General features: G+C 42.6%; 4 protein-coding genes across 4 annotated transcripts; 1 reads left to right on the forward strand and 3 right to left on the reverse strand.

The window, feature by feature from the left end:
- Positions 1-1,307: 1,307 nt before the first annotated feature.
- On the forward strand, positions 1,308-4,669 carry BDB00DRAFT_355365 (MCM2/3/5 family-domain-containing protein). Its single transcript, XM_053117063.1, has 10 exons — positions 1,308-1,461; positions 1,541-1,668; positions 1,768-1,982; positions 2,076-2,448; positions 2,517-2,765; positions 2,839-2,993; positions 3,094-3,761; positions 3,847-4,103; positions 4,193-4,276; positions 4,356-4,669. Exons 1-10 carry the CDS (start codon positions 1,369-1,371, stop codon positions 4,546-4,548), a joined length of 2,415 nt encoding a protein of 804 aa, XP_052980073.1. The 5' UTR covers positions 1,308-1,368; the 3' UTR covers positions 4,549-4,669.
- A 351-nt stretch (positions 4,670-5,020) lies between these two features.
- On the reverse strand, positions 5,021-7,445 carry BDB00DRAFT_872052 (uncharacterized protein; the record flags this gene model as incomplete). Its single annotated transcript, XM_053126908.1, has 12 exons — positions 5,021-5,161; positions 5,240-5,342; positions 5,414-5,485; positions 5,557-5,741; positions 5,820-5,889; positions 5,975-6,014; positions 6,085-6,215; positions 6,311-6,454; positions 6,531-6,719; positions 6,867-7,100; positions 7,213-7,307; positions 7,395-7,445. 12 exons carry the CDS (start codon positions 7,443-7,445, stop codon positions 5,021-5,023), a joined length of 1,455 nt encoding a protein of 484 aa, XP_052980074.1.
- Positions 7,446-7,962: 517 nt separating this feature from the next.
- On the reverse strand, positions 7,963-8,543 carry BDB00DRAFT_763014 (uncharacterized protein; the record flags this gene model as incomplete). Its single annotated transcript, XM_053119371.1, has 2 exons — positions 7,963-8,067; positions 8,151-8,543. 2 exons carry the CDS (start codon positions 8,541-8,543, stop codon positions 7,963-7,965), a joined length of 498 nt encoding a protein of 165 aa, XP_052980075.1.
- Positions 8,544-11,251: 2,708 nt separating this feature from the next.
- Positions 11,252-15,876, reverse strand: BDB00DRAFT_821680 (ras guanine nucleotide exchange factor domain-containing protein). The gene is made up of 7 exons (XM_053123412.1): positions 15,665-15,876; positions 15,043-15,574; positions 14,801-14,917; positions 12,921-14,721; positions 12,665-12,830; positions 12,074-12,575; positions 11,252-11,995 (listed from the first exon to the last, which is right to left on the reverse strand). The coding sequence occupies exons 1-7, from the start codon at positions 15,802-15,804 to the stop codon at positions 11,480-11,482; spliced, it is 3,774 nt and encodes a 1,257-aa protein (XP_052980076.1). The 5' UTR covers positions 15,805-15,876; the 3' UTR covers positions 11,252-11,479.
- Positions 15,877-15,884: the final 8 nt, after the last annotated feature.

Consider the following 15,884-nt stretch of genomic DNA (forward strand, 5'->3'; position numbering starts at 1 on the left):
GGAGGTTTCGAGCCAAGACGGAGGGAATTAAATGATGGAATTCTTTTTTGCAAGCTGAAATTATTTATTAATTACTAAATAAGGAAGTACAAGAAAATCAAAAAGAAAAAGAATCTCAATAGAATGATGGTAGGTACAAGCTACTGCATATATATCAAATGACATAACATAATCCCAGCAGTTCATGATCCTTTCCTCTCATAAGAGAAATAATGAGATGATAGATGGCAGACTCTTTGATTCATCGCAGTTCAAACAATCACTTTTGGTAGCTTAATATCACGAACGATTCTTTTCTTTCTTAGTTAAGGTTGTATACACTTATCCGAAATTTGAGAGTGAAACGCTACATTGCAGTAGTAGAGCATACAGATGATTAACACGAATAATAGCGAAACAGCATACAGAGTCAACTTCTTTAAGCATTTGGTGCACCATCCGCTTTTTTTCACTGACCATCTTGTACGAATACTGGTAGCTGTTCAATAGAAATAAGGAAAATGTTTCGTTTTAAGGACGAGTGTGCATGAAAGGTGCTTATTTGTGGAATATGCATGCAACGTTGCCCGTAGGATAGAGTACATATATACTTGATCCTATGATGCATGAAGCTTAGTTTATCTTTTACACATTCACAGTGCCTTGACATGGTTTTATAGTAGTACTGGCAGAGCACTTGGTGTCACAGTAACTATAAAAGGAAAGGATTTGTTTGCCATGGCAGCACTGTATGGGCTAGCAAGGGCTGGATGACTATCAACCAAAGTAAAAAGATGGAAAAGAGAGAGGACCCATCATTGGTCTTGAGTAAAGGAACTCTTTGCTCATACGAGTCCAAAGGGGGCATGCACTTGCAAACTCAAAAAACAAGGAGCAACAATCAATCTGTGAGTGTGGTCCAAGAAACAATGCAGGATAGATAGGATTGGGTTACTTGATCTAAGCGCTTAAGGGATTTCATTTTAAGTACATCACATCAGCACTAGAAAATCAGCTAAATCCAGGAACCAGTAGCGTGCGATCAAATCAACCACCGCTTGCTCAAATGAAGAAGCCGCCATAAGCAACTATGTTTATGATACTATGCTTTTTATCGCTTCTCTTTGTAAAATAGGCAAATCGTTCTGTGCTTAGCGACAGTAGCGACTATATAAGAGACATACAAGATGCTTAGGTAGCATTAGCATTGTTTATCCACTTCTACCAGTCCAGTTTCTCGATTTGATGCTACTTCAGAAAAAATCGCGACACAAAACGTGACTTTTGTTGTCGCGACCAAAAACGCGTTCCAAAAATTGACGTTGTACCTCTTTTTATTTTCCTTTTCTCGCTAAGAAAAAAAATAATACAGCTTTGCTAAACCCAATCATGGCGACTCCGGCACCAGCACCACAACAACAACTCAACGACGAAGCCAACGATGAGAACGTTCAATTCTTTCAAGAATTCCTTGACAGTGAGGTATACCTTTATTGAACTATTTGTCGAATTTAGAAAACAGTTATACTTAAAAGTCGTGAGCGTACCAAAACACACTCAGAACGTCCAAGGCGCCAGAGAACACGGCAGCTATCGATCCCAGATTAGCGGCATGTTGGCCACCGGTCAGCGTCGTCTGATTATCAGCATCGATGCTCTCCGTCATTACAATCGCCCAATGACCGATAAGTAAAGTATCATGGAAGAAAGGGAGAATATAAAGCAGGTTTTTTCATAAGCATGAGAAATGGCATACTGACTGAATCAACACCATCACCACCATACCAGTTTGCTGAATTCACCAAGCGAATACATTACCGCATTCGAGAAGGCATTGAAAAACCTTGTCGATACTGTGCACGATCCAACCTTACATAATGTTCAAGATCAACCTTTCTATATCGGCTTCCGCGGCAGCTTTGGTGACAACCACGTTAACCCACGTACCCTTCGCTCCATGTACCTTGGCAAACTGGTTTGCATTGAAGGCATTGTCACAAGATGTATGTACAAAAAGATGGGAAAGGGTTCATTAATGTGTAAAAGAAAGGGAAGGTTATATCTAAGTTCGCGTCTATGTTGAACTATTTTTATAGGCTCATTGGTGCGGCCCAAGGTGGTGCAGTCAATCCACTACTCTGAAAAGACCAAAAAGCATTTCGCACGCGAATATCGGGATGCTATCACACCTGGAAACCCTATTCCAACGGGTGCAGTCTACCCAACAGAAGATGACAACGGCAACCCACTTGTCACTGAATTTGGTTTCAGCACATACCGCGATCATCAAACAATCAGTATTCAAGAAATGCCTGAGCGTGCACCGGCTGGTCAATTGCCTCGTTCCGTTGACGTTGTTCTGGATGATGATTTGGTCGATAGAGCAAAGCCTGGTGATCGTGTCAGCATTGTTGGTATCTACCGCTCGCTCGGTAACAGAAATGCAAACCAGACCAGCTCCACTTTCCGGTAAGAATGTTACATGTATTTGGAGAACATGGGGGAAATCTAACGTAAAATATATTACTTGTCTCTAGTACTGTCATTCTGTGTAACGATATTAGCTTGTTGAGCACCAAAGCTGGTGGTGGCATCGCTTCGCCCACTATTACGGACCAGGATATTCGTCATATCCATCAGCTCGCTAAGAAGAGAAACATTTTTGATGTCCTCTCTCAATCATTGGCTCCTTCGATTTGGGGTCATGAGCATATCAAAAAGGCAGTGTTGATGATGTTGCTGGGTGGTGTTGAAAAGAACTTGGACAATGGCACTCACATCAGAGGGTAAGGTTTTATTCTTATGAAAGAAGGAGGCTAATCATCACAGCTTTTCAGACTAATCATTGTCAAAACTTAGTGATATCAATTTGCTGATGGTTGGTGATCCTTCCACTGCCAAGTCCCAGATCTTGCGTTATGTTCTTGGCATTGCTCCTCTTGCTATTGCAACGACTGGTCGTGGTTCATCTGGTGTTGGTTTAACAGCTGCTGTGACATCCGATAAAGAAACTGGTAAAATCAGAGCTAATAGGATGGGAATCGTGGAGGGGGATTTTTTTCTGAGCGTAAATGCGATGGCTAACTGTCGCCATTGTGCGCATATTTTGTAAAGGCGAACGTAAATTGGAAGCCGGTGCAATGGTGCTTGCTGACAGAGGTGTTGTGTGTATCGATGAATTTGACAAGATGAGCGACATTGATCGTGTCGCTATTCACGAGGTCATGGAACAGCAGACTGTGACCGTCGCCAAGGCCGGTATCCACACATCTTTGAATGCACGATGCAGTGTCGTTGCTGCTGCTAATCCTATCTATGGCCAATACGACTTGTCAAAGGATCCAGCAAAGAACATTGCATTGCCCGACTCGCTACTGTCTCGTTTCGATTTGCTCTTTGTTGTAACGGATACGATGGAAGAATCGCGCGATAGAATGATCTCGGAACACGTACTGGGTATGCATCGATTCATCCCAGCTGGTCTCGAAGAAGGTGCACCTATCCGAGAGCAGATAGATGAAATCATGGATACGGACGCCAACGAGCAAGACGCAAATGACGAAGATATTTACGAGAAGTTCAACCGTCTGCTCCATGCCAACGTTCAACAACAAAACTCTGGAAACGCCAGACCCAAAATCCTCAAATCTACTTTCCTCAAAAAATATCTGTTCTATGCAAAGAACCGCATCACTCCTACCCTCACAAAACGCGCCACCGATACAATTATCAACGAATACACATCTCTTCGTAATGACAAGGACGAAGATTCTCGAAAAAAGGTTTGTTTGTTTGTTTTGCTAAATAGCTAAATTTTATGCTAGGAGAAGAGTTTATGTGTGCGTACTTACATTTTATGATCTTTAGACTGCGCCTATCACTGCCCGTACCCTCGAAACTCTTATTCGTCTTTCCACTGCACACGCAAAGGCACGATTGAGCAACAAAATTGAGGATAAGGACGCCAAGGCAGCAGCGGAAGTATTACGGGTAGCGATGTTCAAAGAAGTTGTGCGCAAGACAAAGGCTAAGCGAAGAAAGACCGTCGCCACTTCAGATAATGAAGAATCCGAAGACGAAGCAAGCGATTCAGAAATGGAAGAAGAGGAAGAAGAATCCCAACAGTGAGTTTTTTATATGGGAGACGAGCAGTAGAAGCATGTTTGCATTAAAATGTGTTCCATACTAACAGTTTACCTTTGCACTCTTTTAGCATGGGAACTCGGCGGTCCAACCAAGAACATGTGGATGAAGATACCGCAATGGATGTGGATGAGGATGAACTGACTGAAGCAAGGTAAGATCAAATCTGTGTGAGATATCGAAATGTTGCAAATTTATTTACAAAAAACCTATCCACCCATTTTCTGTTATAGATTCCAACTCTTCCAAAGTAAGATGAACCAAATTGATCTAAGTGAAGGTTTACCTTTTGAAGAAGTATTTGGTCAAATCAACCAGCTGGTATCCGGCCAAGACTTCAGCTTAATTGAGACCAGAAGGGCACTGGACAGAATGTCTACTGATAACAAAGTCATGATCAGCGATGGCACCGTCTATCGTATCTAAACGCATCTTTTCTTTCCATTTTTTACTCCCCTACTCCTTTTTTTTTCTTTGAACTTGGCATGAAAAAGAATATGTAATTAGCTAATTCAGTAAAAATAAAAACACCAAGCACGCACACACCAGCGCAATCGTAATGTAGTAAGAGCCGTTGCCAGACAGTAGTAGTAGCAGCTGTTGTAGCATCTGTGTGCTTTTGGATCGGACGAAAAAAGTGGGGACTTTTTACCAGCAACAACAGACCATGGATAAATGGATTGCACACAAGAGAATAGCCACTAAACTAATTCACATATACAAATATCATGGTGAAAGGCAAGCCCGAAACGGTTTCGCATTTTACCTTCATGTAATTTGTAGTAGAGCCAAAAGAGGTCCTTTTATTGAGGGGAGAGTGTGTGACGCAAGAATATAATCAACTAGTAAAAATCGTGGAAAAGTTAAAAAAGAGACACAGCGTTTCGAAAACCCACATTCACAGCGAGAACTTGGCATTATAGATGGCTTCAGGTACGAAGACCGCTGTAACTTGTTTACCACCAAACCATCTTCCATTCAACGAGCCTAGTGCTTTTTCTCCTGCTTCGACACTGTTGAACTTAAGATATACTTCGCCCTATTACATAATTATATCAGTATTCAATCCACGTATCATAGATGATTATGATGGACATATAAATATATTGTCACTTACCAAAGAATCGGGGTTGACATGAATGTGTTCTACTTCGCCATATTGCAAGCATTCTTGCTTTACATCAGCAGTAAGATCCTGGACCCAGTCAGGTTCGGTTTCCCTATTGAAAAATGGATTAAACGTCGACTAAAGTTGCTAATATGGAATGTAACTGTTAACCTTGATACTTACTCTTCAGGGTTGAACATGTTGTTCAGCATGATTGTACGCGAAGCCTTCATGGGGATACTGGGACGAGAAACACTATGCGATATCGACTGTCGTTTAGTATATGCAGAATCGACACTTAAATAGGGTTATTGAATGTAGCTTACGACTGAGGTGTAGGCATTTCCTGCTTGTATTCTTGTTCCAAAGCATCTGATTGTCTGGCTGCCAGCTTGTGCATCAACTCAGTTCGCGACAGCGAATTCAACGCAAGACCGGCAGAATCATCGTCATCAAGATTAGTGTAAGGCGCGGGAGCACCCGGCTTATCAGTCACCAATCCGACTTTGAGCTGTATTATTTTTAAAGAGTTACTTTAGAACCCTTTATCTGATGTCCTTATTATGTAAAAAAATAAACATAAACTTACATTGCGTCCAGCCAGATCAAAGCCATTCATCTTTTCAAGAGCCTGTCTGCCATCAGGTGCATTTTTGTATCTATAATATAACATGATCAATCAGCAACACTTGTACCCTAATAAACTTCACCTTTCCAACAACAGAAACGGATAAAACAACTCACTGAATAAATGCATATCCTTTCGATCGTCCAGTTTCCGGATCTACAATGGAATTATTAGATACTCGTTTTCTCATATCATAACTTTAACGTCCCATCGTTGTCCACTTTACCTTTGTGAAGGTTGACGAAATCCAGCGGTCCAAATGGTTCGAATATCTGACGAAGATCTTCTTCAGTAAGACTGAAATGAATGGAACCCACATACAATCTTTGATACACATGTTCCTGTCCACCTCCCATCCTAAAAAAACAACAAATAAAAAGGAAAACTTAGTATGTTTGACAATTTATTTTCCTGAAATTCTGTCCTAATACAGGGCTTGACAACAAACTTACATATTTTGCTGGGCTGCTAAAGCGTAGCGGTTCTTCTCGGCCTCAGACATTTGCACAAGTACAGGAATACCTAGAAGTTTTTGACCAGACATTCCTAAAGCATTTTGAACCGAATCTTCTTCATGAAATTCGACATACCCAACACTGTATGGAGCAAATAAAAATTCAAAAGTCAATAACACATGCATACGAAACATAAGGAAACCTTTTCACTTAGTACCCCTTTGAACGTCGTGAGTTTCGATCCGATATGATTCTTGCGTCTCTCACTCTGCCAGCTTGCGAGAAGAAATCTTCAAGTTCACGCGAGGTTAATCGTGCAGCCAATTGCGTTACAAAGATAGTACGTCTGTCTCTCATTTCTTCTGGAACCGGTGGTGAAGGCGAACGTGCCCGTCTTCTTCTTCGCCTATTTTTTTTGAAGAAAAAAGGTAAACAGTTTCAACGTGAGCAATGATATTCTGTCCACTTCTTTTTCTCTTCGTACTTTCTCTTCCTTCACGCACAAACATTGATATCTTTCACTGCAATCCAACATGATCTGAAACCAACTTACTCGCTACGTTCAGCGCTGTCATCCCGTCTTCTTCTAGGACTGCGGCTTCTTCTCCTATCACGGGAACGTGAGCGTCTACGTCTACCATAAGAGGGGGAACGACTACGATATCTTCTACTACTATGTCTAGAGCGAGAACGCGATGGCGAGCGATCACGATGTGACCGTGAATCGGACCGACGACGGGGCGATCGAGAAGAACGTCGATGTCTGGAACTGGATGAATAACGAGAGCTAATTAAACCAAAAATATATTTAATATATAATTGACCAAAGTAAATCAAAACGTCACCACAACGGTATAAATTATTTCAGTTAATCGAAAAGGTAAAGTGTTCAGACTTACCGGCGTTCATCGTCGCGAGCGTCTCGATCGTGGCGGTGGCTGCTGCTTTTTGGTTCATCTCGCTCACGTTCTGTTCGCTCAGCCTGCTCTTCTTTCTACATTTGACATGAAATCAAAAGAACAATTAGCAACGCGATGTCAACTTTAAGAAGAAAATGACAGAAAGATTAAAAGAAACCTACAGGTTTCTCCAGGAACGGAGCGTCCAGCATTGCTTCTACATCCATGTCCATTTTGATTATAAGTTTTATTTTTGGTTAGTGTAAAGAAACCCGCAGAAAGGTATTTTACGGCTAACTCTTCTCCGAAAATCGTCCTATTTAGCAAAACCTCTGCAGGCATTTAACCTCTGATCACGAAATTACTATACCTATTACTCTTTTATATCAATACAGTCTATCCAGTAGCCAGAACCCAAGCTGAAAATATCAGAAGATACATGGCAATAATCACAGCGTATTTGAACATCATTAAGCAACTTCGAAACAAAAGTCATCGTTGAAAGTGCTTTATTGAAGGTCAAAATGATGAGCCGCGTCAAGGACTTGACATATGCTCGCCCAAACGAAAGAACAATGGTGGTGTCACAGCTAGCTGCATAAGAACCTCTAGTGTACGGACGTAGAGGGAATAAGGTTAAATTGGTGGTAGAAAAGGGGAGACATGATTTTGTACACATTTATTTCACAATTTATAGGTACAAGCGATAATGCTACATAAATAAATGCTATGGGGATACACACCAAGTATTTACTGCTCCTGGTGCTTCTGTTTCTTCTTAAGAACAGATGTGTGGTATTTAGTAACAACTTTTTGGAGCGCCAAGGGGACCGTATTCCAATTAAACACTTTGATCTGTGATAGAAGGCCACAAATTAATCAAATTAGTATCTATGCTACTTAGTTAATAGGTTAGATAGGTAAAAGATCATACTTACATCCTTTTCGATATGCCTCGGTTTGGGACTAGGGAAGCTCATAATCAACCGGTATATATCCATGGTTTCATCACGATTCTTGCCTGCTGTCACTGGTTTATAAATTTGCAAATTGCGCCTTACGCGGTTCTTTTCTTCCATCGACATGCGAATATTCAAGAGAAATTCTAGCAAAACAACCAAGTCGACAGACGTCATGTAACACTGCCTTTGGGATTCCCAAAAGATGCAAGAAACGATACAGAATGGGCTGATTCGGTTGACTCGACCGCGGTAGGATTCTTGAGGCACAGGTTGGAACGCACATACGATCTTGTTGTCACGCTCCTCGCGCCAAAACTGAACGAGACGTCGCCTTTGCTGTAATTCTTCGGGTGCCCAGTCGTATTGCATCATCAACAAGTCGCTGTCGAATTTAAGATGTACTTCTTGTCTACCAGCACGATGAACCATTTTTTCAATTGTGGATGAGAGTGTCGATGCTGGTGGGTTTGTGAAGCGCTGTGGTTGTTGTGATCGTCGTTGGTCTTGTTGTTGTCTGTGGTCATAGGAGGTAAACGGTGGTGGCGGTATCGTCGGTTGTAACTCGTTGCGTTCGTAAGGAAGTGGGGGCAACTGTTGGTTTTGCTGTGATTGCTCTTGTTGCGATGATAGTCGTAGCTCGGATGCTGTCCACCATGAGTCACTGCTATCACTAACATAGTATCTCGAGCCTTCAGGTAACGGTGTGGTAGTTAGAGGTGCCGTGGCGCTGTAATTAGGCAAGGTACTGCCGTACTGCTGATTTTTAAATGTGGAATTGTTTTCGTACAAAACGATCGGTTGATGCTGTAGCTGTGTTTGTGGCTGACGTGATGATTGGTGTTGCTGCGTAACGGAGCATTGACTATGTTCTTGAAGATAAATCATTTCATTTGCTATTTGTTGTTGTTGTTGTTGCTGTTGCTGTTGCTGTTGTGGCGGCAGGTATCGCTGTTCATATGTAAAAGTCGGAGCGGAAGTGCTGGTTGCGGTTTTGGACAATGGTTTGTTGCTGGGCTGCTGCTGTTGTTGCTGAGGTGATACCGATACCGTAGCGGATACTGCGGGTAAAGTATTTTGTTGTTGTGTCCCGGAAGAGGTGAGTGTAGGCATGGAAGAGTGGTGTTCCTTTTGCTGCTGGTGATCTTGTTGTCCTGACAGAGGTGGTGGTGACGGCGGTGCTGTTGTCAAAGCAGTCGGTGGTGTACGTGATGATGACGGTGAAGAAGGACCGGCAGAAGTGCCGGGTGGTATGCTGGGTGAATGCAACGAGTGCTTTTGGTCAAACGACATTGTATTAATTTTCAAAGGTACAGGTGACGATAGTGGCGTCAAACGAAATCAGTGTCAAACACGCACGAAGCAAAAAAAAAAAAGTGGCACAAGGGCTTAAATTGAAACTAGAGTTTTGAAAAGACGAAAAGAAAGGAGAAACAAAGTGCTGGTGGGGGAAAAAAATCTCAAAATAAGAACGCAGATCGAAAAATTCCACTTGGATCCGCTTACAAATAAACCCCGGAAGCCCCATTGAACCAGTTGATGAGATGATTAGTATCCGATATAAACAGATTATGTAAACTCGTCCTTCTTATTCAAGGGGTTTTAAGGGTTATTTGTATTGTCTCTTTTATTTATGTGAAATACAGTGATGTTAATAACCCGTTAATCAACGCGTAAAAGTTGCTAAGTAGTCGTTTGCTTTAGTATAGTAACTCGTAGTTAGGATTTCTTGGCCAGCGGTCTTGAAAAGGAAATTTCACACCATTGTTTTACTCCATTCGTAGACATGCGGGAAAAGAAGCTCACGATGACAAGTGCCGCTTTGAACCGTGCTACTATTAGACTGCGGTTCAGACACCGCTCTTCTTTCCGTTTACACTGCTGGATTATCACACTACGAGAAATTTGTGATAGAAAAATAGATAAAACCCATTTTTACTGAGCATGTGCCAATGGAAGCTTTCTTTTGGTGATTGCTTAGTGAGTATAGCAGTTTCTTATGATGGATCTAGATAGAAAAGGTTTTAGTGGTCGCCGCCGTGTACAATTTTCACGGCGTATAAAGATTGAACTTAGCTTGATCAGCCACCTTGTGGCGAATTAGTATCATTACGTGGATGCAGCCGCATTGTCCAAAGTTATATTCATCGATGTAACATTTAAGCACCTTATGATTGTGTTGATCATCGTGATGATATATCTATGGTCGGTGGCTTTCGCATAAATTGCGCGACGTAGTACGCTTTTTTTTGCCACCATGTGGGGCGTCGAAACACAGACCAACAGTCGGAATAAGCTTTGCCCGAGATTTCTTCTTCGCTGAGCTTCTTTACACCTTTGTGGTTGCAGTAGACGCGAGAAAGAGATGGGACGACATTTTTGAATTCAGCAATCCTATCGCGGAATGGATAATCATGGTCATCATGCATATTGACAACCAGTAGCTCGGTACGAACCCCCCAAAAAGTAAATGTATGTAGCAACGAAACCAGTTGCCGACATGATAATCACGTTACTGTCTGCCATGTAATTTTATTAAGATCTCTCAATTCCGCAAGATAACACATTCATTCGTAAGCTTCAATCACTTTGCGGTTAGATATAACACGTGATACTAGTTACATTTGCTTTATCGAAAATTATGATTAAAGTTACTTATTATCTCCAGTAAGTAGATTTCGTTTACTTCGTCATTTGTCTGTGAAATGTTCATCCATTTAGTAATCGTTTTCTGGTCGTATATATGATTTTCTATCTTTGTAAAGTGAGACAATTTAAGAATACGTAGAAAGAAAAATCAAGCTGACAGGATGAACATGATGAAAATTGTAAAAGTGCTGCAGAAAACCACGAAGATAAGCTAAAACGAGCTAAAACGCCGCCTCTCTTCTTAAGTTCTTCTTTCATAAACACCGCACCGCAAGGAAGCGACAATAATGCTACAAGCGTACCGTCATTAGCATTCCATTAAATATAAGCTTACACTATACACATATATGATATACAAGAAAAGAGAAGTAAAGTCATGATCTCCGTCTATACGTCATCTCTTGTGAGTAAGTACATACAGCAAGGGTACATTACAGTATAATATGGTACAGTAGTGGTTGCAGTAGTACTAGAGCAGCACCAACCAAAATAGATAGAGGAGGAAACATATCAAATATTTACGTACAATGTTGATTTATACAAAATCCAAAGATTTTTTTCTTAAAGAAACGATATTTTCACCGGTATCGTCATCTAATATTAACTTATACTAACTATCATTATAATTATTATTATTGTAAAATGTATTCTTTTTTAATTTAATTGATCATCTCCAGTAAGCGTGCCGCCTCTGCCGCAGCTGTGGTGGTTCTGGGCTCCAGCTCCAAACTGCGTTCATACAATGCCTCGACATCCAAACTGGCTTCCAACTGAGACTTGATGAAATGCTGTATTAAGGGCACGACTTGCAAAGTATAGGGCGATGACTGGAATTGTTTGATTTCACGAATCACCTCGGCCGTCTTTTGTCTTTTTGCGAAATTGATCAGGTTGGTTGATTTAGCAAGACAGTCTGGATTGCCGTCTTCAATAAACGTCAAATCTTGGAGATAGATGCCCAAAAATGGGATACAAGGTGGATTTACGGAATGGATCATTTCACGGTATTCGGTGAAATTGCGGTTGGCGCCCATCAGTTTACGGATATAGTTGAGGGTTTGTTGAGTACGGTTGCCGACAATTTCCCAGGTACGTCGCAGACGGCCCACAGCACTGTTGTCAAAGGCCGAGAAGATCGCCATGCATGTGTTATAATTGTTGAGCATACGGCAGCGCTAACGATTGAGTATTTCGTTAGATTCAATCCTATACATACACATGACATACACGCAGAGAGAGAGAGAGAGACTTACGTCTGCTACCATGGCCCAATGCTTAATAATCACTACGCGTCGCTTGGCTTCGCCATGCTCCAAAATGGATCCTGTGACCCAAGCTGTCAGACGATTACAGTAATCAATCGACTGTTTGACATGAAATGCCAGATCTTGGTCATCGCGCGACCAAGCTTTGTTCAAGCACTCGATTGGGCGGATGCTGCTGTACAATTTAAAATCCAAGATACTGAGCTGACGGGCCAACTCTAATGGATCTGTATCCAGGAGACTGATTTGCGCCGTCACGTTCTTGGGCATGATTGGTGCAGGGCCAGCCATGTTGTTGGGCACTAGTTTCTTTAAACCATCATCCGCATCGATTTCACGTCGTTTCAGGATGAGACGGTTCAATTGATCCGCAGAGAATGCAGAGGCGTCTCGGATCACCGTGTTGGTGAAGAATTCGAGTCGGTCCAAAATAAATTCATCTTCGTCGTTATAATAATTTTCCAGCCAGCTCTTCATGACGTTGAAGACACTATATTGTACGCAGTATGTGTTAGCGATACATCAGCGAAAGTGTTCTTCTATAATATAAACAAGAATGATTCCTCTCTCGGTTCTTACCGTAATCGAATAAGCTTTTGTTTTTTATCCGTCCAGGCTTCGAGTTCTTGTGGAGTCAAGCCTTCAGGTGCTGTGATCATATACCGCTTCTCCAACATATTGACAAATTCTTCAGTTGTACAGAATGATCGATAGGTCAACAAAAAGTTGGCAATGAACGATGTATCTATGCAACGGAAAAAATTGCCAGGAAACCAGTGAGTTTTTTGTTATATATTGCTTGACCGTATAAATAGCAGAATGTATGAGGTTTTACCAAGCGTATCGTGGAGAGTTAAGCGTTCGACCAAAGCAGATAGTGTACCACCCTTGACTTTACCATCCGAGCTGAAAACAACCTCGTCAGATGCATACTCATGGCCAAGAAACCATTGAGCTTCTGTAGCCATGACATCAGTGGGCTTTGTGCTAGGCTGTCGTTGGCGCTGTGGTGAACCAGCGGAATCATTGCCCGGAATACGCAACGAGGCAGCAAAATTGGGCGACTGTTGCTGACGTTGTTGGTGACGGTATGATCGACCGCGTGGAAGTAAATTAGACGAACTCGTGCTGATCACTGTTTCCAAAGTATCGCTATCATAATCGGTATCTTGAGGCGTTGGCATTGGCGGGGGCGACCAAGGATCTGAGAACGCGGGCGACAGTGGATTGCTGTAGCTACTGCTAGCATTATCGTTTGTAAGCGATTCCTTGGTATCAGATGTGCCACGTCTCGACAACCACATACGACGTTGACCGACCATCTGTTGCACACTAGAAAAGAGTCGTTCCAATGCTTCCTCGATTTCCGCATTGGTCTCATCAATGGTTGTGATAGCTCTCGACAAAGCCACACCCGAGTCACTGAGCACTTGAATAGCATTAAACAGTCGACCAAAAGCATTGTATAATTGCTGTCGCTCCAGCTTGAAACGTGAAACGGCGGGAACTTGCGTGTGATCAACGTCGAAACTGATGCCTTCCAGAATGCCCAAATACTTGCTTATTTGTTCTGAAAGGGTGCGGAAGAGCATCACGATGCTTTCGCGGGCTTTTTCTTGACTATCGAGGAAATTGTTGCCGTCAAGTTCGTTTTCGTGTTGGATTTCGATCGCATGGGCTGTGCCTGCAGCCAGTGCTTCGGTCGATCCATAAATCTGGTTTGCGTGCGTTTGCAAACTCACAATCAGATCCTGATTTAATCGGTATTTTGTTTTATTGCTGTTGTTATTGTTGGTGTTACTATTGCCCTGTGATGTGGTTGAATTAGTCGGTGTTGGGATGGTGGGTGCAGAGGTCGGTACGTTGTTGCCACTGCCGTTGGATACTTTTGTGCTGCCGCTAATCGTACTGGTGGTACCGACTTTATCCTCGTCGCCCTCCGGCTCATCTGCTGGATCGCCTGGTACGGGTATCGTTGTAGTCATCGTTACTGGCGGTGCTATCGATGGGCTGTTATCAAAATCTTCGACAAACCGAGGCGTCATATGTTCGACACGGATCTGTCGTTGTTGGCAAGCAGTGACAAAGTTGCGTACAGCAGCCAGTACATCGCCTGCATCCTTTTGTAATTTAAACACGGTTTCTGACGCTGCCGACGCACTGTTGGTATGGTTGTTATTGTTATTGTTGATGGCAGCCATCATTGGATTAATATTGCCGGGTGGCGAAGAAGGGGGTGTAGCAGGTATATCAGCAGCAATACGCGCCGAAAGCACCAGTTTGGACAAGGATGCCATGACAGCACGATGTGGGTTTCTGAGCATATGATCTTGGGTATGATGTGAGTCTTTCTCTATGAGACCAGCAGCATAGAGCATAAGACGGATTGTTTCGACAACAATGCCGGTATGTTCGATAAAAAGCTCGCGCAAGTTTTGTTGTGCAGTGACATTCAATTGATGGATGGCAAGTGCCACATCTCCAGATAACTTTTGCCATGTCAGTGGCTCGCTTTGATCTGTCGCTGCGGTGGAAATGGATTGGTTGCCGTTGATAATAAAGCTCTCTGTATCGCGGGATGCTTTGCGCGGGGTATCTTGTTCGTCTTCTGAATCAGTTTCGTCGCCATTTTTTTGCTTTAAATATGCGAGTTAGTGCTGATGCATCAGTCGACAGATACAGTCTCTGAGTATTTGCATAGTAGATAGGACTCACCAAGCGACCTGTGGATTTGTCAATTTCCTCTCTATCCCACGTGGTCTCCTGGGTGACCAGGTTACAGTAGTAAGTTCTGCCTTGAGGCGTGACACGCTCAACCCATTGTGACATGATCTGCATAGAAACGTTAAAGCATTAAATTTCAAACCGACCCCTTCCCCTACTAGCGATCATTCATGCATTGATAAAAACCCTACACATGCAAGCATATCTTGTATCATGCATAAACTTAAACTTACATGACTTGCATCCATCTTATCTTCATCAACCTCATTATTAGTAGCGAGCATCGTTGCTGCTGTTACGGTGGTTGTGCTTGCATTGTTAGTCATATTCGTGCTGATTGCCAAAGCGGAATCGATACTGGCGCGCGATAAATTACGACCGCGATCATGCGAACGAGCGTCGACAAAGTGATCTTCATCGTCCGAGTCGCCTGCGATAGACCCATTGTTGTGGTATTGGACACTGTTTGTCATTGGATCATAGAAATAATGGCCTGCCGCTGCCGCTGCTGCCGCTATCGCTGCTGTATCGTCTTCGTTCTTTTCAGGTACGTCCGGTAATCGTTGATCCTGATCAAACGGTTTTCTCTCTAGACGACTGTCGATACTACCCTTTCGAGCACGTGTTTGAAAATGTGGTTGTTGTTGTTGTGGCGGCGGCTGCTGTTGTCGAGCAGCTGTAGGCATGACCGTGTCTGCCATTTCGGGATTGACATTGATCATCTCGACATAGTTGCTAGGGAACCAACCTCGCGCACCGTTGCACCTGTTATTGCAGAGTCGTTAACGTCAATATATGTTAATTACTAAATTTAGAAAAAACTATATATAAACCAGCAGCAGCAGAAGTACATACCACCCATCCCACCAACCCGATTCCAGCTGGGCAAGTACATCAATCAAATTGCCCTTTTCAAAACTCAATGAAGATTGCTCAGGGGATTGGAACGGGTGGAGTGCGCGTACAGTGCACAGTATCTTGGGCATGGAACTCATTGCTGCCAAGATGACGAGTTAGTGATAGTGGAAGAGAAGAAAAAGAACGAGAGAGAGAGAGAGAGAGAGAGATAAAGGTA

The sequence above is a fragment of the Zychaea mexicana genome (genome assembly GCF_025766255.1).
Source record: "Zychaea mexicana strain RSA 1403 chromosome Unknown BDB00scaffold_33, whole genome shotgun sequence".
Lineage (NCBI taxonomy): Eukaryota > Fungi > Mucoromycota > Mucoromycetes > Mucorales > Lichtheimiaceae > Zychaea > Zychaea mexicana.